Source organism: Talpa occidentalis, unplaced genomic scaffold (assembly GCF_014898055.3).
Source record: "Talpa occidentalis isolate TD23 unplaced genomic scaffold, MPIMG_talOcc4v2.1, whole genome shotgun sequence".
Taxonomy (NCBI): Eukaryota; Metazoa; Chordata; class Mammalia; order Eulipotyphla; family Talpidae; genus Talpa; species Talpa occidentalis.
This window is the reverse complement of record NW_026555331.1, coordinates 126,533,970-126,559,578: the sequence shown is the minus strand read 5'-3', so window position 1 is coordinate 126,559,578 and position 25,609 is coordinate 126,533,970. Positions and strand designations below refer to the sequence as shown.

Below are 25,609 nucleotides of genomic sequence, written 5' to 3'. Positions count from 1 at the left end.
GTTCTAACATAGTCCCATGGATCTAGAAGACACACACATGTGCTGGGCTGTGTGCATGCCCAGGAAGGACCTGGGAAAACCCTATTCAAAATGACTGACTCTTGAGACTCTACATAACCTGGAAGTGAAAGCTAGGGCAGAGTTGTAAACTGATGGACAGTTGAAAGTATGTCTCACCCTATACACAGAGTATCTTGGCAGACATGAAGATATATTAGTTGCAGGTATTTAAGTTCAATTCTATCTTATCATTAGATGAACTAAGCTCATTGAAAAGACAACTCAGTAGCTAAGACAACTCAGTAGCTACACATACGTAAGAATGTATCCGAGAATTAGTTCAGGAAAGTTACTAAATATACAAGCAGCAACAATAAAAACCCTCGCTGGGAGGGGGACAAATATAATTTCTAGAGTTACCACAATATGTTATTATGAATGTGTTTTCAACAAAAATTATTTGTCATACAAAGGAACAAGAAATATAGGCCATTCATGTGAAAAAAAGTCAATAGAAATTGTCCCCAGGGAAGCTAAAATGTCCCCGAGGAAGCCAAAATGTTGGGCAGAGACTTTGGATCAGCTAATATGAATATGTTCAAAGAACAAAGGACATTACACATGGTTATGTGTAAAGAATCAAAAGAAAATATGAGAATGATATCTCACTAAAAAAAAATATAAAAAGAGGGGAAAAATATCCCCAAAATCTGGAATGGAAAAGTACAATAACTGAAATGAAAAACTCACTAGGAGCTGAGAGAACAAAGGACCAGTGAACCTAGACGATTGGTCATTTGAGATTCTCTAATCTGAGAAACAGAAGAAAAACACAATGAGGAAAAATAAATGCCTCAGCGATCACCATGTCTATCCATATATGAATAATACAGGATTATCAAAACATGAGGAGAGAAAGGGGCAGAAAGAATATTTGAGAAAATCATGGCCCAAACCCCCCAAATCTGATGAAAAACATTAATCCAAAACATCTAAGAAGCCCAACAGACTTAAAGTAGAATGAATCAAAGAAATCCATCCAACCACAAGCTGTTGAAATTCAAAGACAGAATCTTGAAAGTAACAAGAGAAAATTCATCACAAACAGCCCTTGATATAGTGATTTATCAAACAAAGGGGTTAGTGACAGAATGATCAATCCCTCAGACTTTTTTCCCCCTTAGATCTTTATTATTTTTAATATTAAAGAGTAAAACAATAAAAACTGCTACTGAGAAATGAGGTTTAGAGCTTACAAGTTAATATAGAAGGATGAATTTGTGTAGTCTGCTGCACATGATCTTGCCTGTCAGCTGGTTTAAAAAGTCCTACAATATTAAATATAAATTTATTTTTGGCAAAAAAATTATTTTTCTATATAGTTGCTTATAGCAAATACAGTACATGTTTGATGTTACTCATATTGAAAGGAAAAAAATGTACTGCCGATATATGAAAGCATCTTGAGGCATCCCATAGAACTTAACTCATATAACCATTATGGATGGTTATAGAAAACCAGTAAGTTTTCAGTTGAAAAACAGAAACATTTAAGGACATGTGTAGTGGCAAACCTGTTTCCGAGGAATTCCTCATTGCAAAACATACAGATGCCATGAAAATTGTTATCATCTCTTTCTTTTTGCTGTTGTTCCAGAATTTCTTTCTGTAAAGTAGAAACAGATACATGATATTATTTTGATAAATGCCCAATTAACTGATGAAAAATGTCACAGCTTAAAAGGGAAGAAATTAGGGGGGAGGCACAAAGGGAGTCCATTAATGCTGACAACATTTCAAATTTCTCCATTCCTGTCCTTGATTAAATCTCCAAGTCTAGATCTACTGTTAACAATCTACATGACATTCCATTTGGATAACTGTGTAGGAAATTAAAAGTCAACATGGTCTCATCATCCCTTCCTACCCCATCTCTCCCTCTTGTCTTCATTAATTGTCGTACATCCTCACTCTCTTCAACAATAAAAATGTGGTGTTATCTTTGACTTGTTCCTTTCTACAATTCTCAGTTAAATTTGTAATAATGTTCTGATCAATTTTCCACTTCAACTATCTTTCATATTACTTCTCTCCTTCATTCACAATGTTGTCACTTCGAGTCCAGTTTTTAATGTCTTATGGGATTCCCAAAGGACGTCTCCTAAAGGGTTTCATGATTTCAATAATTTTCCCATCATATTCACCTTTTCTTTTCTTCTAGACAAACTTTTCTCAAATATTGTTTTCAGGCACAATTACCCCGTTTTTCTCCAATACAAATAATTTTAAATACATTTTGGTAACATTCTGTAACAAGAAAGGTTCCACATATTATCTTTCCTTGAGGTAATTTTATTTCTCTTTAACTTTTCACTCTTACAAATCTTACTTGTTCTTTAAGATCCATCTGATTTCCATTTCTGCCATGCAACCATTTCTGAGCTATAGTTCAGTTAGGAAGTTCTCCTTTACTTGTAAAAGCTGGCATTGCTGACACAGTCATGTCATGATGTGTGAATGAATTAGTAAACCTGGAAGCTATTTTAAGTCATCTATCTCTCACTGTTTCTTTTCTTTTCTTGCCATTTTTATTATAAAAAATTTCACAAATGCAGAAAAGCTGAAAAAATAGCACAAGGAACAGTCCTATACTATATGCAATAATTATTAACCTTTTTGTTAATTTCTCTCTACACACATGCATGCACACACACCCTCACCCACACAAACACACACACATTATCACAACATATATATTTATGTACTACCCAGCTTTTATTTTGCTAAAATAAGTTGCAGACATCATGACACTTCATTCCTAAATACTGAGTGCAGCACGATTCTCCAAGAATAAGGCCAACCACAGTGCATTATCATCACATCTAAGAAAGTTGACAATAATTCCAAAATAGGGACTCCCTGGTGGCTCAAGGGTTAAGATGCAACCTATGAAGCTATCAGCAGCCACTGCAGCACGAGTTCAATTCCTGGCCAGCCAGGGAACAACCCACATGGTGCAGCAGACCTCTCCTGACTTGCCCGCTGCTCCCTTCAGCAGTGTATTTTGGTAGATCCGCCTGTTCTCCTCCCCACTCTGTCTCTGGTGAATCTTCTCATCCCCTCCACCTCTGGCCAATACTCTAGCTCTTGTATGCATAAATAAATAAATCTTAAAAAAAAATTCCAAAATAGTATGCATCAAGGCAATACTTAAAATCTTCAATTTTGTCCCAAGAACACTTCTTAATGCTCCTCCCCTCTCCAGCTCCCACCAAGACCACCCTAGGTTCACACTTTCATTTGGTTGTTAGATAGTTTGTCTCTAAATCTTAAGCCAAAAAATAACTCACCAGAAGCCTGGAGCTTAGGCTCTGATGTGTGAAAAGGGAGTATTTCCAAACTTGATTAATGGTCTTCTAAAATACATGGTGTGAGAACCTTGTTAATGCTACTATTTTCATGTAATCGACTCAAATTGGACCCATTAGATAATAACATATGCATGAGAAAACTGCTCTATTCATCTTTGTAGGTCCCCACTGTGACTCACAAATAGGGGTACATAATAACTGTCAAATGGAGGTGCTCTGTTTTCTATGATCTCTACTTTCTCAAATCCCTTGATTAGGAGGATTCTCGGTAGAAGAGAACCATCACTATGTTCCAACACCCTTAGTCCCACTGCTGTCAACGTGCCATGATGTCAGGAAACAAGACTTGGCTTTATTGGTTCTGTGCTTCTTTCTTTTGCAGCATACATGTTAACAGCTGTTCATCAGACATTAGTGACAAAGAAAGTGTTAAGGATACACTGGGAAAAATATATTTTTTCTTTCTTTCTCTTCTCTTTCTTCCTTCTCTCCTACTTCCTTCTTTTCTTTATTCTTTTATAAAGCTTGGAATCTGATATAATTAGTTGTAGCATATGTTTGAAATCATTTATGAATATATAATATTAGGAGATAATCCATAAAAAGCACTGCAAAGATGTGCAAATCAAAGCCCCACGAGCTTTTTGGTCTAATTTTTCTTTAAAAAAAAAAAAATCTCATGCTGGGTAGATAGACTACATTTTACTCATGAATTTATAGAATAGCGAGATGAAGAGAATGCCACAGATGTTATATACTGAACTTCTCAAAGCAACAGATAAAATTTTCATTATAAAATGAGACTTGGACAAAAACCACAATTGTAACAATAAAAGATCAGCTTAAGTATTAGGCAAAGAGTCATAATAACAAGCTGTATGTTTGTCTAATTGGTTTAAAATGTCAAGTATGGTAGCAAAGGGGTCAGTGCATAGTCTTCATCTTTATTCATAAGCTGAGAGCAGAGGGAACATTAATGAAACAGCAGCTATAACAGATGGTACTCAACACAGTCATAAGGGATTGTCATATAGGTAGAAAATGAAAATGTGAGTTAGGCCAAAAATTATAAAAATTAAGTCAATTTAAAATGAAAATGTGAGTTAGGCCAAAAATTATAAAAATTAAGTCAATTTAAGAAAAAGCCATTTAGAAAATATCAATTTAGGTAAGCATAAACAGGGAAGTAAAACAAAAACTAAGGCTTAGAATGACAAATCCAATGGAAATAGCTTATATAAACATATGGAATTAAAACCAAGGCTTATACCGGTCTCAAAAACATCTTCTTGATACCGATGTATAGGACACACAATAGAACTTCCTGGCTGAATGGCTGTAAAGAGTGGATAAGAGAGGAAGAACACACTCCTAAGATTGCAGCTAAAGGCAGCAGCATGGCAGAACACACTAGGAATTCTCAAGTCTTGGAGCCAGGGGCACTCCTTCAGTAGAGAAAACAATAGATTTCTGTAAATAAAGTTAGAGTAGAGACCCAAAGACTCCATAGGAAGGCAACAGAACCTATTCCCTTGTTTTCTATTTCCAGAACCACCAATAATCTCTTAAGTATTTGGGAATATTTCATTTACACTTCCAATAAATACACAAAGGTACATGCACACTAATTCAAACCTAAAAGTGATCCTCCATTTTGGTTATCAGTTTTCTCAGAAAAGGGAAACTGATCAGATAGGGGCTCTATATAATAAGGAATTTGGCTCTTTGGTCCCTGTTCCTGAGAGGTAGCCTCTAAACTCTTGGAATTTTTTGAGTATCTTTGTTATTCTGGCTGGGTTCTCTGACTGCACCTGATAATTGATACTAATGAGTAACTCAAGATGAGAAATGCCTGTCAAAAAGACTGATCATTTGATTAGTGGGCTGGGGCGTTGAATCACATGATATCAGAGAGGGAAACTGGAGACTGAGTTCAGTTATATGGCCAATGATTCAGTCAAGTCTACTTACTGAAGTCTCAGGAAAAACTCCGGACAATAAAGATCAGGTAAACTTTCCTGGCTGGCAATACACTTTGTATTGCACTTTGTCATACATCTGTTTGCCAAGAGGGCAGCAGGGGACAATGAAAGCTTCGTGTTTAAAGACTTTCCAAGACCCTACCCTGCATATTTCTCTGATTCTCAGTATTCGTAAGTATAGTGCTTTCCTGAGTTCTCTGAATTACTGTAGCAAATGCATGAACTTGAGGGGCTAGTGGGAACCCTTGAATCTGCATAGGTTTGTAACAGGTTGGTCAGAAGTGACGGTGACCTAGAGAGCTCCAAATGTGTGGCTAGTGTTTGAAGAGAGCTTTTTTGGAGGGATATGCCTTTTGAATTGTGTCTTAAGTTGGGGTAGCTAGAAGTCATTGATAATTAGAACACCATGTGAGATCATAGAAAATATACTGAAGTTAAAGAGACCAAAGAACATGGACTGCTTCTATGCTGACCCTCAAAACAAGCTGACAATCCAAAGCACATTGCAAACTCAGGAAAAACAGCAAAGAGGGGTGGGCTATGGAATGTTGTGATACAATATGGACATCACTTCCTCCTGATTAGAGATTGAAAGTTTAAGACCATCCTGAAAAACTGTGAACTTGAACCAATCTTCCTTGAATGTGGTTTTTACAAATATTGGTTAGTAATAATCTTAACTTCCAGCCAAGTAACTTGGAATGTCGCTTTTCTAAGTGCTCACATATAGGTTTTATTAGAGACATTTGGATTGATACTCTCTTATAAAATCTATATTCCTAAACATGGTCTGGAGCTTGCATGGAAGTCATTTAATTTTTTGCCAAATGTGAGTCAAAAGAATAGGTTTATAGACAAAATAATTCCCTAAAAATAGTTTCTAATCCCTATTTTAGTTTTTCAACACCAACTATTGGCCTTCAAAGTTGTACTTCATTTTTTCATGACTGCACTTTTAAAAATAGATTAAATTTTAAGTCAAGTGTCACCAGATGCTTCACCCTGACTGGACAGGTATTTTCAGAGAATTATCCAATGAATGCCTGGCTATGAGTGACATAATTTGCTGCTCTATCTTCCACAGATAAACTTCTGGCAAATTGTATACCAGGGCCTCCCCAGGTGGTTGAGCGCTGCACTGTGAAGCTGTCCGCAGCCACTGCAGCACCGGTTCGATCCCGGCCAGCCAGTGAGGGTCCCACATGGCTCAGCAGACCTCTCCTGTCTTGCCCGCTGCTCCCCTCAGCAGTGTATTTCGTCAGTCTGCCTGTTCTGTGCTCCTCTCTGTCTCTGGTGAATCCTCTTACCCTCCCACACATCTGGACTGTACCCCAGTTCTTGTATAAAAATAAATAAATCTTAAAAAAAAAAACAAATTGTATACTTCAGGAAATAAATGTGGTAGCTTACTGATATAATTATCATTGATAACTCAGCTAAAAAGCCAAGAATAGTCAGTGAACAATAAAAGGTTTTAGAATTTATTTATGACAACTAGTTAGTAGTGGTCACATGGCAACCAGACAAACTGAACACTAAAAAGTGATAAACCTGAGGACAAAGACAGACATGTCAGTTATTTCACTTTTGGCAGAGCATGGGAGAAAAGGCAAGTAGGAAAACAATAGGTGAAATTTTAAAGAGTTTTTTAAAGGCTAATTTTCTGGGAGGCTTCAGTTCTTTCCCATGTTTCTTCCAAGTTCTCAGAAGGACTGGGAGTAGGGCAAAGTCATATGTTCATATGAACAAGGTCTTAGATTGTGACCAGACCCTAAAGACCTTTGCTTCTCTTGGTATCATTCTTTAGCACACAAAGCAAAGTAATAAACTGGTAGGGGAAGAACCCAAATCCTACACCAAATCTGTTAAAAAGCAAAATTCAACGGAGTAAATTTTACATATCTTACTGGCTTTATTCAATGATTCATGAATCAGGCAATATCTCTTGTGACAGAAAGAAGCTCTGAAGAGCTGTAAAAAATAAAAGATTTTCTTAGACAGGAAGGAGTGAGATAGGGAAACAATAAAGTTTCTGGAAAGGTCACTCTCCATGGGGACAAAAAGGGCTTATTTGGCAAGTTATTGCACCTGACCAGGAAATTCCAGATTAACTGGTTTAAGACTTTCACTCCTGGGGGAGGCTGCAACTGCAATTAGGTTAGGTAGTAAATCCCAGTTTGGTGATGTGTGACTCCATTTTGGGCCTCTTTTCTCTCTCTCTCTCTCACTCTCTCTCTCTCTTTTCAGCGATATAAAGCAGAGATCTGCTACTTCTAGGGGAGGGGCAGAATAGTGAGAAATAAAATATTATTCCCAAGTTCTTTTCTTTTTTTTTAATTTATTTATTTATTTATTTATTTTTATAGAGGCATGTTCATTTTATTTATTTGTTTGTTTATACATGCACTGGGTACAGTCAGAAGCGCGGGAGGGTGAGAGAACTCACCAGAGCCAGAGCGGGGAGCAGAGAAGGCAGAAGGACCGAAGTACACTGCTGGGGGGAGCAGCGGGCGGCAGGAGAGGTCTGCGCGCCATGTGGGACCCTCCTCCGGTGGCCGGGGAGCAGCCGGGAATCGAACCGGCGCTGCAGAGGCTGCGGGCAGCTTCGCAACCCAGCGCTCAGTGCTTTGTGATACAAGAACTGGATGTAAAGACAAGTCTGGAAGACCCTAACTTGCACCTTTTTAAGGCAAGTTCTACAGTGCATTTCCTTAGGACACTCAAGAAAGTTATAGGCATGTATTTTGGTGTTGGAGAATTTAAATATTAAAAAAATAAACATTTAGGGCCTCCTCGGTGGCGCAGCGGTTGAGCGCTGGGTTGCGAAGCTGCCTGCAGCCTCTGCAGAGCCGATTCGATCCCCGGCTGCTCCCCGGCCACCGGAGGAGGGTCCCACATGGCGCGCAGACCTCTCCTGCCGCCCTTCGGTCCTTCTGCCTGCTTTGCTCCCAGTTCTGGCTCTGGTGAATTCTCTCACCCTCCCGCGCATAATAATAAAATAAATAAATAAATTAAATAAACAAAACAAACAAACAAATAAATCTTAAAAAAAAATAAACATTTAAAATACTTAACATTTATTAAATGATGGTTTGTCTTTTTAAAAGATGGGGTAGATGTGGCCACAACCTCATGGAATAATAGCAGGGAATGGGCAGACTGAGGAGATGGACTACACCACATCTTGGTCCTTCTGTTCTTTTCTATTATATCCAGGGACCAGCAAAGGTCGAGAGCACATCTATCAATTCTTTTTGCTCACATGTGGGGATTACAAAAGATCCTCTTAAGAAAATGGATAAAAACATAAGCATTCAGTAATTTTAGAGGAGGAAGAAACCTTGAAGATGTATCAGTCTTGAAAACAGTTTAGAATTTAGGATTTTCTTAAATTTTTTCAACTACCAATAAAAAGTTCAGGGTGAAAATGAAAGAGTAGATAGTCAACAAAATAGAAGCTTCAAAGGAAATAAAAGTTACAATTTTCATTAGTCAGACACAGAAAAAGGTCTGTACTGCTGATACAAATGAATCACAAAGTACTAGCTTCTCTTAAAATTCGTTGTTTACAGTATCAGAACCCAGAATGCTTACCAAATGGCAAAACCCTTAACACATATGGAGCACTGATGAGCCTTTTCTCTTTGAGAGTGTGAACATCAATAGCCTGTAAGTACAAGAACTGGAGATTCTGGACTGGCTTTCTTTTGAGGAATTCACATGTAGGCAGAGAATAATGTATCAGCTATCATTGGCTATAAAAAAGAAAGGGACCAGGAGATTAGTTTGTTGTCCACTTTCTTCATTCCTTCCACCACACACAGGAGTGCATGAATATAATATAAAATATCAAAATAATAGGTTTTAAGTTTGTTTGATTTTTGGTGAATACTGATGAACTGGGCACTCCTATGGGTTAAAATAAATGCCATTCATTTGGCAGAATGAAAATTTTCCCAAGGTTAATTAAAATTTTGGTATTATACCAGATGCTGTCACCTATCATTTCTTTTTTGCTACAATCTCAAATTCAGAGTAGGTTTAAATTTTCCTTACCCACAGAGAAATGATTTTACAATGAATGAAACACTGATATAAATTCTACGTGTCCATTTTGTAGATGACAGCTCACCTAAACTTAATCTTCCACAGAAGGAAATTTTTTCTATATCACTTAGGCCAACTGTTCAAATGAGTCCAAATGTCTTAATCTTCAAGAAGCATTTCCAAACTATTTGCTTGCAGCATCATTCTATAGGTTCACCACAGCTATCACCTTCTCTAAAAGCTCTTCCAATATTCTTAGGAATGTCATGAGAATTTGGAGAAGAGCATTCCGAGTAGTTCAAACACCAAATGCAAAGCCCCTGACACTGGAAAGAGCTTGCTGTTTGAGGAATAGAGATGTGGCCAGTGTGGCTGGATGTAGCAAGCAAAGTGTGGGCAAGAAAGTCCTGGGCCCGCTAAGATTTTGGTAAGAAGTCTGGGTTTTATTCTAAATAAATTTGAAAGTATTGGAGATTTTTTAATTACTTAATTGAAAGGGTGAACATTTTATAAAATACTGAAATGACCTTCAAAGTTTCAAACTAAGGCAGGATTAAAAATGACATAAACTTGTTTTCTCTGACACTTCTTTTATCTTTTGATAGTAAGCACAGTATTTTCATTTTAACCTCACTTACAGTTGTGTTGAGGGCCTATATTTTCTATCAAACCCTATAATCTATCTGATGTGATACTAAATAGAAGGAAATTAACTCATGAAAAACTCAGAAATTTCCACTAATTTTAACATTAGTTTTGATTATCATTAAGATGAAAATATGAATACATTTTGTGAACAGATACTGATATACAGCTTTAACTACTTTCAGAATAGAATCTGCCTGCAACTTAAATATTTCAGAAGTCTTCTGACAGAGTAAGGACAACGCTACTTTTCTCTCAAACAATTCCCTTTTAAGCATCAAAAAAAATGTTAGGGGGCCTCCCCGGTGGCGCAGCGGTTGAGCGCTGGGTTGCGAAACTGCACGCGGCCTCTGCGGCGCCGGTTCGATCCCCGGCTGCTCCCCGGCCACCGGAGGAGGGTCCCACATGGCGTGCAGACCTCTCCTGCCGCCCGCTGCTCCCCTCAGCAGTGTACTTTGGTCCTTCTGCCTGCTCTGCTCTCCGCTCTGGCTCTGGTGAATTCTCTCACCCTCCCGCGCTTCTGACTGTGCCCAGTGCATGTATAAACAAAAAAAACAAACAAACCAGCAAACAAATAAATAAAGCATGCCTCTACAAAAAAAAAAAAAAAAAAAAAAATGTTAGGTAGTCCTAAAAATATAATCTGTTTTTCCAGAATCTGATGAATTGAGCAGTTGAATTTATGTTAGCAATATACCCATACAATATACTTAAAAAATATACCTCTGCATTTAAAGGCAACAATAACTATACTAAAAGGATTATCAATGACTCAAGATAGTTTTTTAAAAATATCAATAAAATCCACTTTTGTCAGCATTTATAAGAGATAATAGAAAGTTAACTTTGTAACAATATTAAGAATCTTAATAAATACATGAGAAATGTTACTAATTCTTAAGGGGTTTTGTTCTGCTTCCATCAGTTAATCCCCCACAAATATGATAAGGTCAGTTACATGCTTCAGTTAAGGAAGGTTTACTGTGGATCACACAAAAGCAGATGGGTAACATACGCTCCCTGAGCCATACTTCTGGGTTGATGTAGGGGGAAAGGGTCCTGGCTTTATGGGATTGATTATAAGGGTGGGGTAGCAGGTAAGGTACTGACTGGCTGGGGATTTATAAGTCGGGTATTGGCAGGACTCTGAGGTTTTCTAGCTTAGGCACCCACAGGTGCTTTACCTGGCCTCACATTTACCCTGCAACTCCCACTTCATCCCAGTTGATTAGGTTTTCAACTGGAAGGAAACAAACAGGGACCAAGTTAACCCAATAACACAAAAAAGGATCAAGTTTCAGGAGACATGCCAATAATTAAGGAAAGAAAGTAACACAAAAAAGTCAGAGAGAAATTTCTTAACTGGATGATGATCTACTCCCCCAAATTCACGAGATTTGATCTGACTAATATCTCACCTTCTTGAAAGACATCAGTACCTCCCACCCTTTCGGAAGCTGCAACGATAAAGGCAGCCACCATCTGCTTGTACACAGGACAGAAAGATAGTATTTTTCTCCTACTTTGAGTCTCACTGAAGTGGCTTTTGAAAAGTTAGGAAAGAACAGAATAGACGGAATATGTAAAGAAAATCAGTTAGTAGAGAAAAAAATATATAAATGTAACCATTTACATGGAATAACTCTCAATGAAAAAAAGAAACGTAGATGTACAGAACCAAAAAAAAAAAAATATGCAAGAGTTAAGCACATGATAAATAAGAAAAGTCTATTCTATTTGTATTAAATTAAAGATATAAGGGAATCTAGCCTAGGTAGGAAGTGGAAGACTTAAAATCTGAAAGGTGATAAAGGTAGATTGCAAAAGAACCTTTTTTTTTTTTACCATAAAGAAGAGCATCTCATAATAGATTAAGTATTACCTGACTGAGGATGTATTTTCCTGGATAAACTCAAGGTCAGATGCAGCTATGTTTCTCTAAAGATAGAAGAAGCTCTGAAAACACACTATTTTCAAATTTTCAAAGAAAATATAAACTGCATAGGCCCCCCAAATAAGATCTCCCTATGTACCACTGAACTAAGAGGATAAGAACTGATTTTCTTTTTTTTTTTTTTTTTTTTTTTTTAAAAGTGACAGTCTTTTATTTATTTATTTATTTGTTTGTTTTGTTTATACAAGCACTGGGTACAGTCAGAAGCGCGGGAGGGTGAGAGAATTCACCAGAGCCAGAGCGGGGAGCAGAGCAGGCAGAAGGACCGAAGTACACTGCTGAGGGGAGCAGCGGGCGGCAGGAGAGGTCTGCGCGCCATGTGGGACCCTCCTCCGGTGGCCGGGAAGCAGCCGGGGATCGAACTGGCGCCGCAGAGGCCGCGGGCAGCTTCGCAACCCAGCGCTCAACCGCTGCGCCACCGGGGAGGCCCAAGAACTGATTTTCTTAGAAAAAATTTTGAGCAATGGAAACAAAACACTACTATTTATTTACATACATAATTATGTCCTGCTCACCTATTTTTAGGAATTCTAACAAATGTCAATCTAGAAAATGTTTTACTCTAGCAGAAAGAAGATAAATTTGACAAAGGATCCTATAATAATTGGAAAGAGAATGGAGCTTGGGTTTGGAAATAGGAGTTTGAATTGCTTATCTCCCTTTAATACAGTAGATAACCATGGCCTGGTACATTTCTCCTAAATCTGTGACCCTGCCTTTTTATCTAAACAGAGATAATATTGCCTTATTGATCTCACAGACTCAATGTACATAAAAAATGCCATGTAAATTTAAAGTTCTTATGGAGTTCAAAGTGATAAATGTTTGAATTCAATTTAGTATTGTTTGAGGGCTTTGAGTTGTTTTCTTTCTTTCTTTTTTTTTTTTTTTAAAGATTTATTTATTTATTTATACAAGCACTGGGTACAGTCAGAAGCACGGGAGGGTGAGAGAATTCACCAGAGCCAGAGGGGAGAGCAGAGCAGGCAGACTGACGAAATACACAGCTGAGGGGAGCAGTGGGCGGCAGGAGAGGTCTGCATGCCATGTGGGACCCCCACCCGGTGGCTGGGGATCGAACTGGTGCTGCAGAGACTGCGGGCAGCTTCACAACTCAGCGTTCAACCGCTGCGCCACCAGGGAGGCCCTTGAGTTCTTTTCTAAAATAGTAATCTGAGTGTAAAAATCACTCTATGGCTACTGCAGCTAACATGATCTCTGTTGCATTGTTAATAATGAAGTTATATTCAAAGGGAGATGTCACGTTTGGGAAAGCTGCTCTAGATACAATCCGAGAACTTGTGCTACAAAGTTAGGAATCATGCAAGAAAGGTATGAACGCACATTGACTTTTTACTTTGAGGTCACTGATTAAAAATAATTTGATCCTTTACTAAAAATCTTTAAAATCTATAAAGAGAAGCAGCATGAGGAAGAAAAATTTTCCTAGTGGGAGATAAGTAATTGCATTTTACTGTTTTTTATTATGAGGGGAAATGGGATATATGAAATAGTATTAAAAGCAAACAAACAAAAACCAGTTTCTCTCCAGAGGATTAAATTGCTATAGAGATTAATATTTTTTAATAAAATATTTATAATTTTTATGAATGACTCTCAGGCTGATGTTTATAAGTGACTAAAAAATAAAACCAACTTCCATGCATTTAAATGAATGTTTCCTCTCTTCCCAATTTAATTAAAAGTTACATCTTGCTACACAGAGCTTATGAATGCTGTGTATCTTCTGCTGTAGGCAACTCAAAAAAATAGTATTTTTTTAATGCTTTAGTGAAAAGTGTAACCCAGTGATTAAAAATGCCAGACTTGGCTATTTTATATCTCTTGTTTAGATCAGGGTGATTTGACTACACATTTTTATAGAAATACCAAGTCATTACTTCAGGATTAAATTTAAATTAATGCTTTGTGTACATGGCTCAGAGATGACACAAAGAAAAGAACATGACAGTTCCAACCCTTAAGAGGTCGTTTAGTAAGGAAGACAGATTTTTAAACAACTAATTGTAATTGAAAAGCCAAATAAAATAATGTGTTAACAGAGCTTAGTAGAGGTTATTAATTCCAACAGGTAGCATGTGGGAAGCTTTTGTGGAAAATGGGACAGTTGAGCAATGTCTTCTGGGGCATATTATGTACATAGGTAGAAAGGTGGGGCTGGCGTTCCTAGTTGATGAAGCTGAGTCCTGAAAGTACTTAACAAACTTGAGTGAATGTGGCTAGTATTTTCATTGTCATGTAATCTCTAAAAGGGCAGGGAGTGGTTGCTCATTTCATCAATTGCCATATCAGCAACATTTAGAATAATGTCTGGTATAAGTATTTATTGGATCAATGAATGAATTATACACTAGGTAACTGAAAGAATGGGGAAAGGCCCTGAAAAGCAGTGTTAGCCTAGAAAACCTTAAAGAAATATAGGTGACAGGGCCTCCCTGGTGGCGCAGCGGTTGAGTGCTGGGCTGCGAAGCTGCCCACAGCCTCTGCAGCAATGGTTCGATCCCCAGCTGCCAGCAATGGTCCCACATGGAGTGCAGACCTCTCCTGCCACGCTCCTCCCCTTAGCAGTGTACTTCATCAGACTGCCTGTTCTGTTCCCCACTCTGTCTCTGGTGAATTCTCTCACCCTCCGGTGCTTCTGACTGTACTAGTGCTTGTATAAATAAATAAATAAATCTTTAAAAAAAGACAAAAGATTTTAAAAAAATTGAAAAAAAAGAAATATAGGTGATAAAGACCATTGCAGGTTTTAGAAGAAAACAAAATGTTCTGTTGCATATTTTAAAATTGATTGAAAGGCGAGTCCACAGACAAGGTAAAAACCATGAGGACTGCAAAGAAGGGTGTGGCTATGGGACTCAGATGGAACTAACAGAAATTGACAAATGACTCAAGTAAGGAGATGAGGAAAAGGAATGAGTGAAATATCATTCCAGAAATTTCCAAAATGAGTGACCAGGAGAATGGTGGTACCATCATGTAAGAAAACGAAAGCAAGAAAATCATGTTTTGGTACAGAAAAAATAATCAGTTCAGTTTTAGGCATATTAAACTCAAGAAGTTGATTGAGTTTAATATGAGAAGTCTAACATAGGGGAGGTTAGAACTGGGGTTCAGCAATGAACCAAGGAAAAGCTGTGGATGAACTCAACTGACTGCCTACTCTGCAGAGCATCACATTTTCAGCACAGCAGTAGTAGTGGTGAGAGTGCACACACTGGCTGGAGGACAAAATCTTGGGAAACTTAAATACATCCATTTAGTAAAAAAAAAGACGGTAAAGAACCAATGGAGGAAATTAAGGTCTTATGATGAGAAGAAGGGAAATTTCTTAAAGGAAAGAAAAGGGGTATAAACTATGAAAATCCTCAAAAATCTTTCCTATTTCTAAAGCTCTCCTCAGAATACAGATGAAAAAATTCAATAAAAAAATCTGTTCCGTCAAAAAAGTGGGGAAAAACACAAATCTCACAAATGTCAAGGAACCTATGAAATGTAAAAGAAATATGGTTCTAGTCTTAATCTGCCACAGTAAGTGGCTCACTTAATGTCTCCATGTCTCCAGCCACTTATGAAGAAATAAATTTTTTTCTTTTAGAAAATGGGGTTTGGGAAAAATACCAATGTGAACTCAGTAGTAGTATAGTAAATGCCACTGAAGGATATTTAAAAATAAGACATAATTCTTGTCCTTAAAGTAGTTATAGTCATTTTGAACTAAGAACAAATATACAAAGGTATTTAAATGCTTTACTTAGAGTTCCAAATGAGAGACAAAATATCAAAGGCTGATATGTATGCAATTAATCATTAATGCAGATCTCAGAAGAGCAAAAGCCCAGTAGTACTCTCATTAGAAGGTTTCCCCTCATGGATTTGAAAGTCTCCTGACAATGAGATGGGTTTACTCAAAAATACAGTCAATTATATAACCACCGCCAAGCAGTTTAATTGGTATAAACTACAATTTCCAGAAGCTAGATGGAAACTAATGAAGAGGAATTGTTTGATAAAGTATCATTAATAACAAAATAAGGAGAAACAACTAAACCTTGGCAGAATAGTTGATTTCATAATCCTCTGGTTACGTGATTTTCCTAGGATGAGTTCTTAGAGGGAGAATATGGAGCAAAAGCATCAACATCTTCAAGTTCCAATACATGATGACAAAATGCCTTTCAGGAATGGTACACCACATTCTTACAAGTGCTGGAAAAAAGTTCCTGTCTTCTAACATTCATGTCACTATTTAGTAGCATTATTTTCAAATCTTACTAACTTAATAGAAGAAAAAGGTATATTATGACTTTTGTTGGAAGTTATTTCTTTGGTCATGTAGACTTCATTCTGGAAATGCCTGCTACTGATTTGCAGAACTCATTACACATGAGATAATCTGTCCTTACTGCCAACTTCCAAAGGAGGATCATCCAGACAAACCTCTTACTTTAACCCTCCTTAATAGTTAGGTGTCCCTGGATACCCCTTGGTTCCATGTTAACACTGGGGACTCAAGTCTATCTGCAGATATACAGCAAGGATTGTGTTTACTGAGAAACAGCAGTAGTTAAGTAGTAAGGTTTGAGATTTTACAAAGAAATTTTTGGGAGGGATGATGACAATCTGACTGGTTTTGATTAAGGTCATTGTGAACAAGAATGGAAAAAAATTCATGGAAATTAAAATTAAAAATTATGAATGAGTTCACCGAACCAAAATTCATAAAATATGACAGTAAAAAAAAAAAAAATCATCCTTGTTATGGGCTTTCCTAAGAAATCACTGTAGGTAAAAAAAGAGAAAGGAAGTGCCAATTCTTTAGTGGACTTACCGCTATAGGAAAAGCAGAATTTTTCTTACTTATAAATCAGTATTCAGCAATATTATCTCTCCCTGTGGGAGGAAGTAATCATTGGGATGTTTACAAAATAAAATTTGTTTCAGGGGATTTTCTCAAATCATATGGGTGTAGTATACATAGGATTCATTTTCCTCCTAAATCTCTTGAGGATTTAGCAGAAATATTGAAATGACAGTTCTTTCTCATAACTTATCTAGCCATGTCAGAAGATAAAAAGAACACTTAAACCACAAAGGGAAGAGTAAATCAATTCAAAGAATAGTTGAGGCTAAATCAAAAGTAATGGGAAACTGCATATTTTTAAACAAAATTAATGACTTTAAGAAATTACTCTTCAACATATGAAAATTTTCACATTTATATATGCTCTTTTTATTTTTTAAAGATTTATTTATTTATATAAGAACTGGGGTACAGGCCAGAAGCGCGGGAGGGTGAGAGCATTCACCAGAGACAGAGCGGGAAACAGAACAGGCAGATGGACTGAAAGCAATGCTGAGGGGAGCAGCGGGCGAGGCAGGAGAGGTCTGCCGCACCATGTGGATATCTCCCTGGCTGTCCAGGAATCAAATCTGCACTGCAGAGGGTGCGGACAGCCTCACAGTGCTGCGTTCAACCTGCTATGCCACCGGGGAGGCCCTATGCTCTTTTTTTAAAGATGCTGAGGTTTTCAAATTAGCTTTGTTCTAGTTAAGGATGAAAATGATAAAGGCTACTCTGTTGATAAAACTATATGCTTAATTCATAAAGGGGAATAAAGAAGTGCTAGTGCATAGCACATTCCAGTGAAGAGGAGAAAATAAGTTAATCAATTCAACTCAATTTAGCTGGGGGCATTTTTCCACGACTGCTGAACCCTAGCATGTGTCAGGCAGCTAAAATTATACTAAAATGTGTAAGCTTTGTTGTTATTTTAGATAATCCAGGAAGCAAAACAAAGCCAAAAATTCTCTCTGCATTTTTAACATGAAATGCTTCAATCTTCAATCAAGTGTATGCTTTTCTATGTTTTAAGATCTTTATGTATTATTTCCTCTTTGTGTATGTTTGACAATTTCCAGAATAAAAACTTAAAAAAAATATTATGTATGTATTTCCTACACATTGTTCATCCTTTAAAATAATTCTTACCAGTCTCTGTTTCTGAAGCTCTTCTCTAAGTACTCTATCTTCCGGTAAAACATCACATAACAAAAAATAATTGTCTTGCTCTTCTGTTGAGAGATTAGGAAAATAAATGAGAAACAATACCTACCATTTTTTCCCAGAAGAACTCTTGTCCTTTCAGCAAAAATATGTATCTATCCTTCTAGCTATCTACCTACCTACCAATGGGCCTACCTACCAATTAACCAACCAACCAACCAACCAATCCTCTATCATCTATAGACACGTCTACACATATATCTATTGGATCTCCCTTCTGTTACATGGGTCTGTTTCAATTTTACTGAAGTTAGATAACATAAACACAGCAATTAAACTTTAGAAATTATTAAAGTGAGCGATTTCTAATTTAAGACAGACAGACTACTCCTTACAATTTTTGGATTATATAGAAAGAATGGTAGCCAAGATGTTCACTTACCAACAGGAGCTGTGGAATTAATTCTTATCACACTACAAAAATCGGTAATGGGCTGTTCAGTGAACCTTTTCCTCCAATATAAAATGTACCTTAGAACAATAAAAAAGAAAAGATGGTGAGAAGACTCAATATATTCCTTTATTCAGTATGATTGGATTTTATAAGAACATTTTATCATTCCAAAGCAACAAATCAAATGTTGACTGAAAACTGCTAGAAAATTTGTAAATACAAAGGCAGTAGAGCATTGTAGAAATAATAAATATTTAATGAAATGAAATTACCCTGTAAAGGCATGGAAATGATTAAACTTTACTATTCCCAAATTTAATAAACAGACATATGGGAAAGCTAAAATGAATTATTTTCTTTGTGATAATGAAGTTTTTCTGAAATCACATCTAAGTTCATGTGAATTTGAAATGCAACAACGATTAAATAGGCTTTATCATACATTTTACCAATAAATTGAAACTTGGTTGGTTATCTTATACATCAAAAGAATAGGAGTCATAATAATAATGCAATGAGAAGTCAGTCTAAATTCTTTATCTGAATGTCCACACTGTGCCTGAAATGAGACAAATTTAGCCTTTGGAAAAATCACCAAGGTTATAATTCTTGTATCTAATAGGCAGAGTTATAAAGAAGCACATTGGCTAAATTTAAAAGCAGAGCATACCACTCAAGCCTCAATAGTTGATGAAAGAGGGAGTAAGATGATAGGATTCAACAAGCTGCTCATCTTCTCATTTGTCTAACAAGATTTATATTGGCAATTGCAATCTCATTTATCAAATGGTAACAAGAGAGATTGTGGTTTCCTTCATGGAGAGAAAGGAAATAGAAAGGCTGTCTATAGTTGAAGTGATGGGACTTAGTGAAACAGGTGAAGTACAGATGAAGTTTACAGAAAGAGGAGTTTAGGCATTTAAATGGTCTGATGCAGCACCTAGCTGTGTTTTACATGGTAAGTCCACTATACCTTTTAAAGAGGGATAAGAGCATTTAAAGTTTACTGAATTTGCCTTTAGTAGCCTCCACCTTCCAGTATTTTGTCTCCTTTTATTCTTACCTGCTTTTTGTTCTTCACAATTTCCCAATCCCATGATTGAGAAAATGCCCTCTACAGAAGGGGCATTCATGCACACACATATTAGGAAAAACATGTGCTGGCAGGGAGGTCTAAGAGAAAGAGAAAACTGTCACATGAGCTAAAATAAATCTAAATGGATGAGAATGCTGAGTATAGAACATAAAAGGAAAAGAAGAGCAGAATGTATAAAAACAGAACCATATGGTTTTATAATATATATGTATTTTAGTCAAGTACCATTGTTTTACACACTTGTTAATATTTTGATAGTATAGGATTTCTCCCTTCAGGCGTGGTCAATCATAGTTCTCCCACCACCAAAGCAGAGAGAGTCCTCCACCATAGTCCCCACACTGTTTTTTCTCCTTCTATTGTCCTGATTCCCTCTTCCCTCCTGGGTGCCTCAGATCTATGGTCAGCTTTTAAGGGTCAGTTTTAACATTTGTCTTTGTCTGATCCTTTGTTTGGTTTTTCTATATTCCAGAGAACCGTATGTTTTCCTTTCTTCTTATACACAGACACACTATCAATTGATTGGTAAGTAAAGGGAGAACTCTATCCTTATAGAGCAGTGATAGACCTTGTCTTAAAGAGATCTGAGAATGACATATTTTAGGCTCTAGCTTAGCTTCAAATCATAAATACCATAAATGATGTATCATGTTTCTATGGCTTGCTCGCAGGCGTCCGCGTTAGAAGTATCAGAAGCAGAAGGCAGTGCATATTAAATCCACACAAAAAGAGGAAAAGGCTGAAACATTTCCTTGGCCACTCTGGGATTGCTTCAGCACCCTGCAATCCTCAGTATCCTACAAAACTCTAATTTTCCTTTTTTCATCTCCCCCCTCTCCTGCCGGGTGCTTTTATTTCCCCTGGAGGAAAAAGAAAAAAGGGAAAAAGCAAAAGCAAGAGAAGAATTAAGAGAACATGATATTTCCAGTCATTGTTTTTATTATCTTATCAGCATATTTTCTATTACAAAGTGGTGACAGGGATGAAGGAACATAGGACAACCTCTATTAGAGATGTCAGAAATAGGAGATAGACTGTTCTTTCCAAATTGGAATACAGAGATTTTTATGACCAATTTCCATGACCAACCAACCAGATGCTGAAATAACTGAACTGAAAAAAACAGGAGAGTCAAGTTCAATCCAGAGTGGCTGCATGGCTACCAGTACAACGAGGGGCTGCTCGTCACTCCTGTCCATAGCTCCTCTGAGGACCATCTGATATCTTCCAGATAAACCAAGAATAGCAGACAGCCCTTCGTAATATTGGTCCCATTATGGGGCTACATTTGTTAGAAGGCAGTGATAGTTCCTCGGATATGCAGGCTGCTTGTATTTGAAAAATTTTCAGATTTAGTAATCGGTGTGAAACAACACGAAGCAGGTAAGGCCAGAGTTGAAACTAGTGACCAGACTGTTCCTTGAACTGTCATCAATTTACTTTATAATGAAGAGCCAGTCAACACAACAAGGGTCTCTTATCTGCTTGGATCTTGAGCTAGAAAATTTTTTTTTTAATTAAGACTGTGGTTAAATGCTCAGAGTTGATGTTTTAATAACTGCCTCCATCAATCCTGCAGGCAATACTAAATAGAGGAACGGGGACTATGCATTCAGACATATGAATGTGAATTAAACATTTTTAACCTTTTGAAACTCAGTTGACTCATTTGATACTTAAATAGAATGATACATGTCAATGTCCTGAGTGTTTAACAATGGGAGTTATTATAAGAAAAATGTAAATATTTAGATAAAGTAGTAAAGAAAAAAAGTAGTAAATTATAAGGTTTATTCCAGAGAAAAACTGGTGACTAACAACGAAACAATAATGATGTCATTTCATTAAACATTTTAAGCAGGTCAAAATAGTTTTATTAATAGCATCTGTGGGCATATACATGTGGCTAAGGTGGTGGAAGATAAGCAGAGTGATGATGATAATAAGGATGCCAATTATTAGCTGCTACTGGTTACTAAGACTTTACCTACCCAAGGTCACAGTTAGAATGTCAGAATTGGGATCTGAACTTGGTCTCTCTGGCTCTAAATCCAAACTAGTCTCCTACAACACAGTGCCTCTAAGTGTTAAGTGAGAACCACTCTACACAAAAACTGCAGAATAAAGGGACGGGAAATAGCCCCTAAAATTATAGTTGTAACAGCACTTGAAGCACCTTTTCCTCTTAGGGACAAAGGAGAATGATTTTGAGAAGACAAAACTGAGCTACAGAATATGCCCCCTTTCTGAAAAGCATTACCTAAAGTGGCCCTTGATCTGAAGTGCTCCTAACTTACTGCCCAAATACTGAAAGTTGACACCAGTTGTTGGGGGCTGTTGTTTTGGAACTGCTTAAGGAGGCCAGAGGTGCAAAGAAGTGCTCCCACAGAGGTAACAAGATCCTGATTCCAACAGTTAATGGGTCTTAGTCTCCAAGGATTTCCAAGTTTGGGTATTGTCACGGATATTTGAAGAGAAGGATTCTTATCACATACTTATTTTGGAAGGGAGTTTATTTCAAGGTTGTAGCACAAGGGAAGCAAGTACTTATATCAAATGACTTAATAATCATGGGAAGATTTGTCTAGAAGAACCTCAGTTACCTTCCTCAAATATTAGGGAAGGTTTTTCAGGGACCATGGGAGAGAAGACAATGCTTTATGCCCACAGTCTACCAGTTTTTATACTTGATGAAAAGTTATTTATTGTTCCATGAAAAGTTGGTGTGAATTTTGGAGAGCATATTCTGCAGATACCATTTCTAGCTACATCTCTGAGATATTAGGCAGCTCCTGAGAAAAGGAGGAAAAAGTAGCTAATGGGTCAGTCATATAAGGCAAAGTTTTTGTTTCAGAGTCCTTTTCCTGTAAGAATATTGGGTGGAAAGAACAACAAAGGTCTTTAGCAAATACTTTTTTTTTTTTTTTTCAAAAGATTTATTTATGCATACAAGAGCTGGGGTACAGGCCAAGATGCAGGAGGTGAGAGGACCCACCAGAGACAGAATGGGGAACAGAACAGGCAGACTACTGAAATACACTGCTGAGGGGAGCAGCAGGGGAGACAGGTCTGCCTCACCATGTGGCAGACTGGGGATTGAACTCATGCTGCAGAGGCTGTGGATTGCTTCATAATGCAGTGCTTAACCCCTTGCACCACCAGGGAGGCCCCAGCAAATACTTTTATAAAAAGAACTTTAGTCACCCTTCACAGAATTATCTCACAAAAAGTGCTTGTAGTAATATCTTGCCTGCCCACCCTCCCACTGTAACTAGTGTGCTTATTGACAGAGGCATAAAGATTTGAGATATGATTGCTAATTAAGTAGCACTGAACGAGTGGGATTTAATATAGAAAAGGGGAAGAATTAAGGAGTTAACATTTATCTTCTGGAAATCTTATTACTGAATAAAGCTAACAATTCAGTATAAATAACTATGTTAAATGACTCAAAGGAAAGACTTTTATTTTCATCTTATTCCCTCTGCCTCAGAGAGTTTTATTGTTACTTTGTTTCAATAAAGAAAATGTCAAATAAATTTAACATGAAAACTTATAGCTTATTTCTTGAAAAGCACAAGGTAAGACCATCTCTTATCTTTATTTACCATCTTTATTACTTATTGTACTTGGCAGTAGCTTTACTCTCTGAGAAGTTTTATATGTACATATAAGATTATTCAAGTTGTACAGAAACTCTGAGTGAATTAATTCACACCAAGTGAATCCTCGCTTTCTCCTCCACACGCTTCTCCATCATACCATTTTTTTGAACTGAGGAAAGGAACCATCTCCAAGTTAATCCTGATCACAAATCATCAATGACTATATTGCTATGGAGTAGTATTTTTAGTTTCCCTAAATAGTAGGAGGGTATGATCTAAAGGTGATTAGATTGAAAGATATTGAAAAACAACAGAATTTATTCATGTATATTCTTGGTCAGTTTGAATTTATCACATTTTTACTTCCTGAGAGTGAAAATTTAATTTAGGTAGGAGGACAATGGATAGAAAAAATTTGGCTTCAAACTTCAAATTACTAGTTAACCTCTGGGAGAAACTATTTGATAACCCTGTCAATGGGTTTGATTAAGAAAGGAATTTGAAGATCTGTAGCCCACTAAGTGTTCAAAAATCAATAGACGTGACTAGATATAATTACATGTCATATATGAAGACTACATAATTACATATCATATATGTGTTTTCTCCCAGAAAACACACGCACAATAATGCATGAGAATGAAAGCAGAGAATACTTCCTCTGAAAATAAAACTTTATTATACCAGTTGCTGGCATACATCATTCATATAACTGGCCTCCCCTACTTTGTTTTACCTCTACCCCTGACTAGGCAGCACCAAAACTGACTCAGCAATGCTGAGTAAATGTAAAGGCCCACACCAAGAAGGCACACAGCAAACATTTAGTTATTGGTACTAGGTAGCTGGGAAGGGAATGAAGGACTAGAGAATAGGTGATATTATCTGTATGACTATTTTGGCGATTCCAACTTAAAAAATTATTCCGGCACTTTGGAATGCTAACTGAAATGTTCTCAAAAGTTAAAGTTCACGAATGATAAATGCCTACGGAAAACTCAAGCTATAGTTGCAGAAAACTAATTTTTGGCTACATTAATTGGGTATAAAAGATGTCTCAGATCTTAGCAGGTGCCCTTGATAATGTCATGAACACAACTACTCCGCTGTAACTACTTAAGAGAAGACATTGCTCTTGGTCAATTACATCTATATATTGTGAATTGGGGAAAAAATAATTGCCTCCATTATTTGTCTGTTGATAAGGATCATTTTAAGACAGGCACTTATAAGTTCTAGTCTAACTCTCTTTGGACCTTGGCTGTACAGGTCAGGTTTCTGTATTTCCAGTGTTGGCAGTTTCTCAACCACTCAACCTCTATCCACTCTTCATTTTCTTCATCCTCTTTCTCTCAGTACCTCAGTCATTGACCTTAGCAATAGTCTACTCTTACTCTCCCTCTGCTCATGGCATGACTCATTTTTTCTCCTGGCTTTTCAACCTTATCTTAGCACGTAAGCTGACAGTAGTTTGAACAATACCCTTTGGTTTTAAAGATGCCAAGAGGACCTCTATTCCCCCAAACTGCCCTTTAATTGGCCTTTTACCAAGTGTATCTGGATTTTGTGGAAGGACTCTCTAGGTTGTAAGGTCTGAAACATGAAAAGAACATCAGTCTGAGAGAGATCAGGATGCCAACAATCCCAAGGACTGTGGTAAAGGGTCTATTACCCGCTCTTTGGAAAGTTGGTCAGTTCTTGAATATGTAGGCAATACAACATTATGTAACATTCTCAGATGCAATTTATACAATAAGGAAGGCAAATGAGTGCAAAGATTAAAAAAAAAAAGACAAGGAAGAGGTCTGAAGGAGAACATGAATTTTTAAATCCGTACAGGAAAAAATTTTATATATGTTATGCCATTCCTCTAAGGAATAAATACATTGAATTCTTTTATGGACCAAACAAAAATTTACCTTTGGAAATCAGCAACCAACTTGACATCAGCTATAACAATCTTATGTTCAATAATCATGTGCTTCAGAAGTGTGTCCTGTTCAGTCATAGGAAAATGTTCTTCACAAAAAATACAAGGCACAGATGGAGAACCTTCTAAAGTGGTGGTGCCACCTGGACTTTCTGGCAGGGAAAGCGGCTCCAGGATACAATCCCTACTGTCTGAGAGACAAAAAGAAAAAGAAAAAAAGAGAAAAGCTGAAACCAACTCTCTTTAGAGAGATTTCTTATTCCTTTCATTAAAGGACCCTAAAAATATTTACGTATCTCCAAAAAGAAAAATACATAGTACCAGTGAGCAGGATACTTGATTATCATTGTAAGCAGCTTCTATAATCCAGAGGCAGGGAGTACTGCAAAGCAGTTCAAACTCCCCATTTGCAAGCCTGAATGGGGGAAACCCATTTATCAAGGCAGCTGTTCAAGCCTTCTTCTTGGACACATGCCAATGGCAGTAATTCTAGGGGT

At 37.1% G+C, this 25,609-nt stretch overlaps 1 protein-coding gene across 2 annotated transcripts in view; it reads right to left on the bottom strand.

Annotated features, from left to right (window-relative positions):
- ZNF277 (zinc finger protein 277) overlaps positions 1-25,609 on the bottom strand; it is an 83,701-nt gene that overhangs the window by 19,791 nt on the left and 38,301 nt on the right. The window contains exons 2-5 of one of the 2 annotated variants that reach the window (XM_037511751.2): positions 25,102-25,303; positions 18,470-18,558; positions 18,013-18,095; positions 1,575-1,666 (exon numbers count right to left, since the gene is read on the bottom strand). In XM_037511751.2, the coding sequence (XP_037367648.1) occupies positions 1,575-1,666; positions 18,013-18,095; positions 18,470-18,558; positions 25,102-25,303 (466 nt within the window). The remainder of the gene's footprint in view (positions 1-1,574; positions 1,667-18,012; positions 18,096-18,469; positions 18,559-25,101; positions 25,304-25,609) is intronic. The other variant, XM_054692563.1, reaches the window with a different exon arrangement.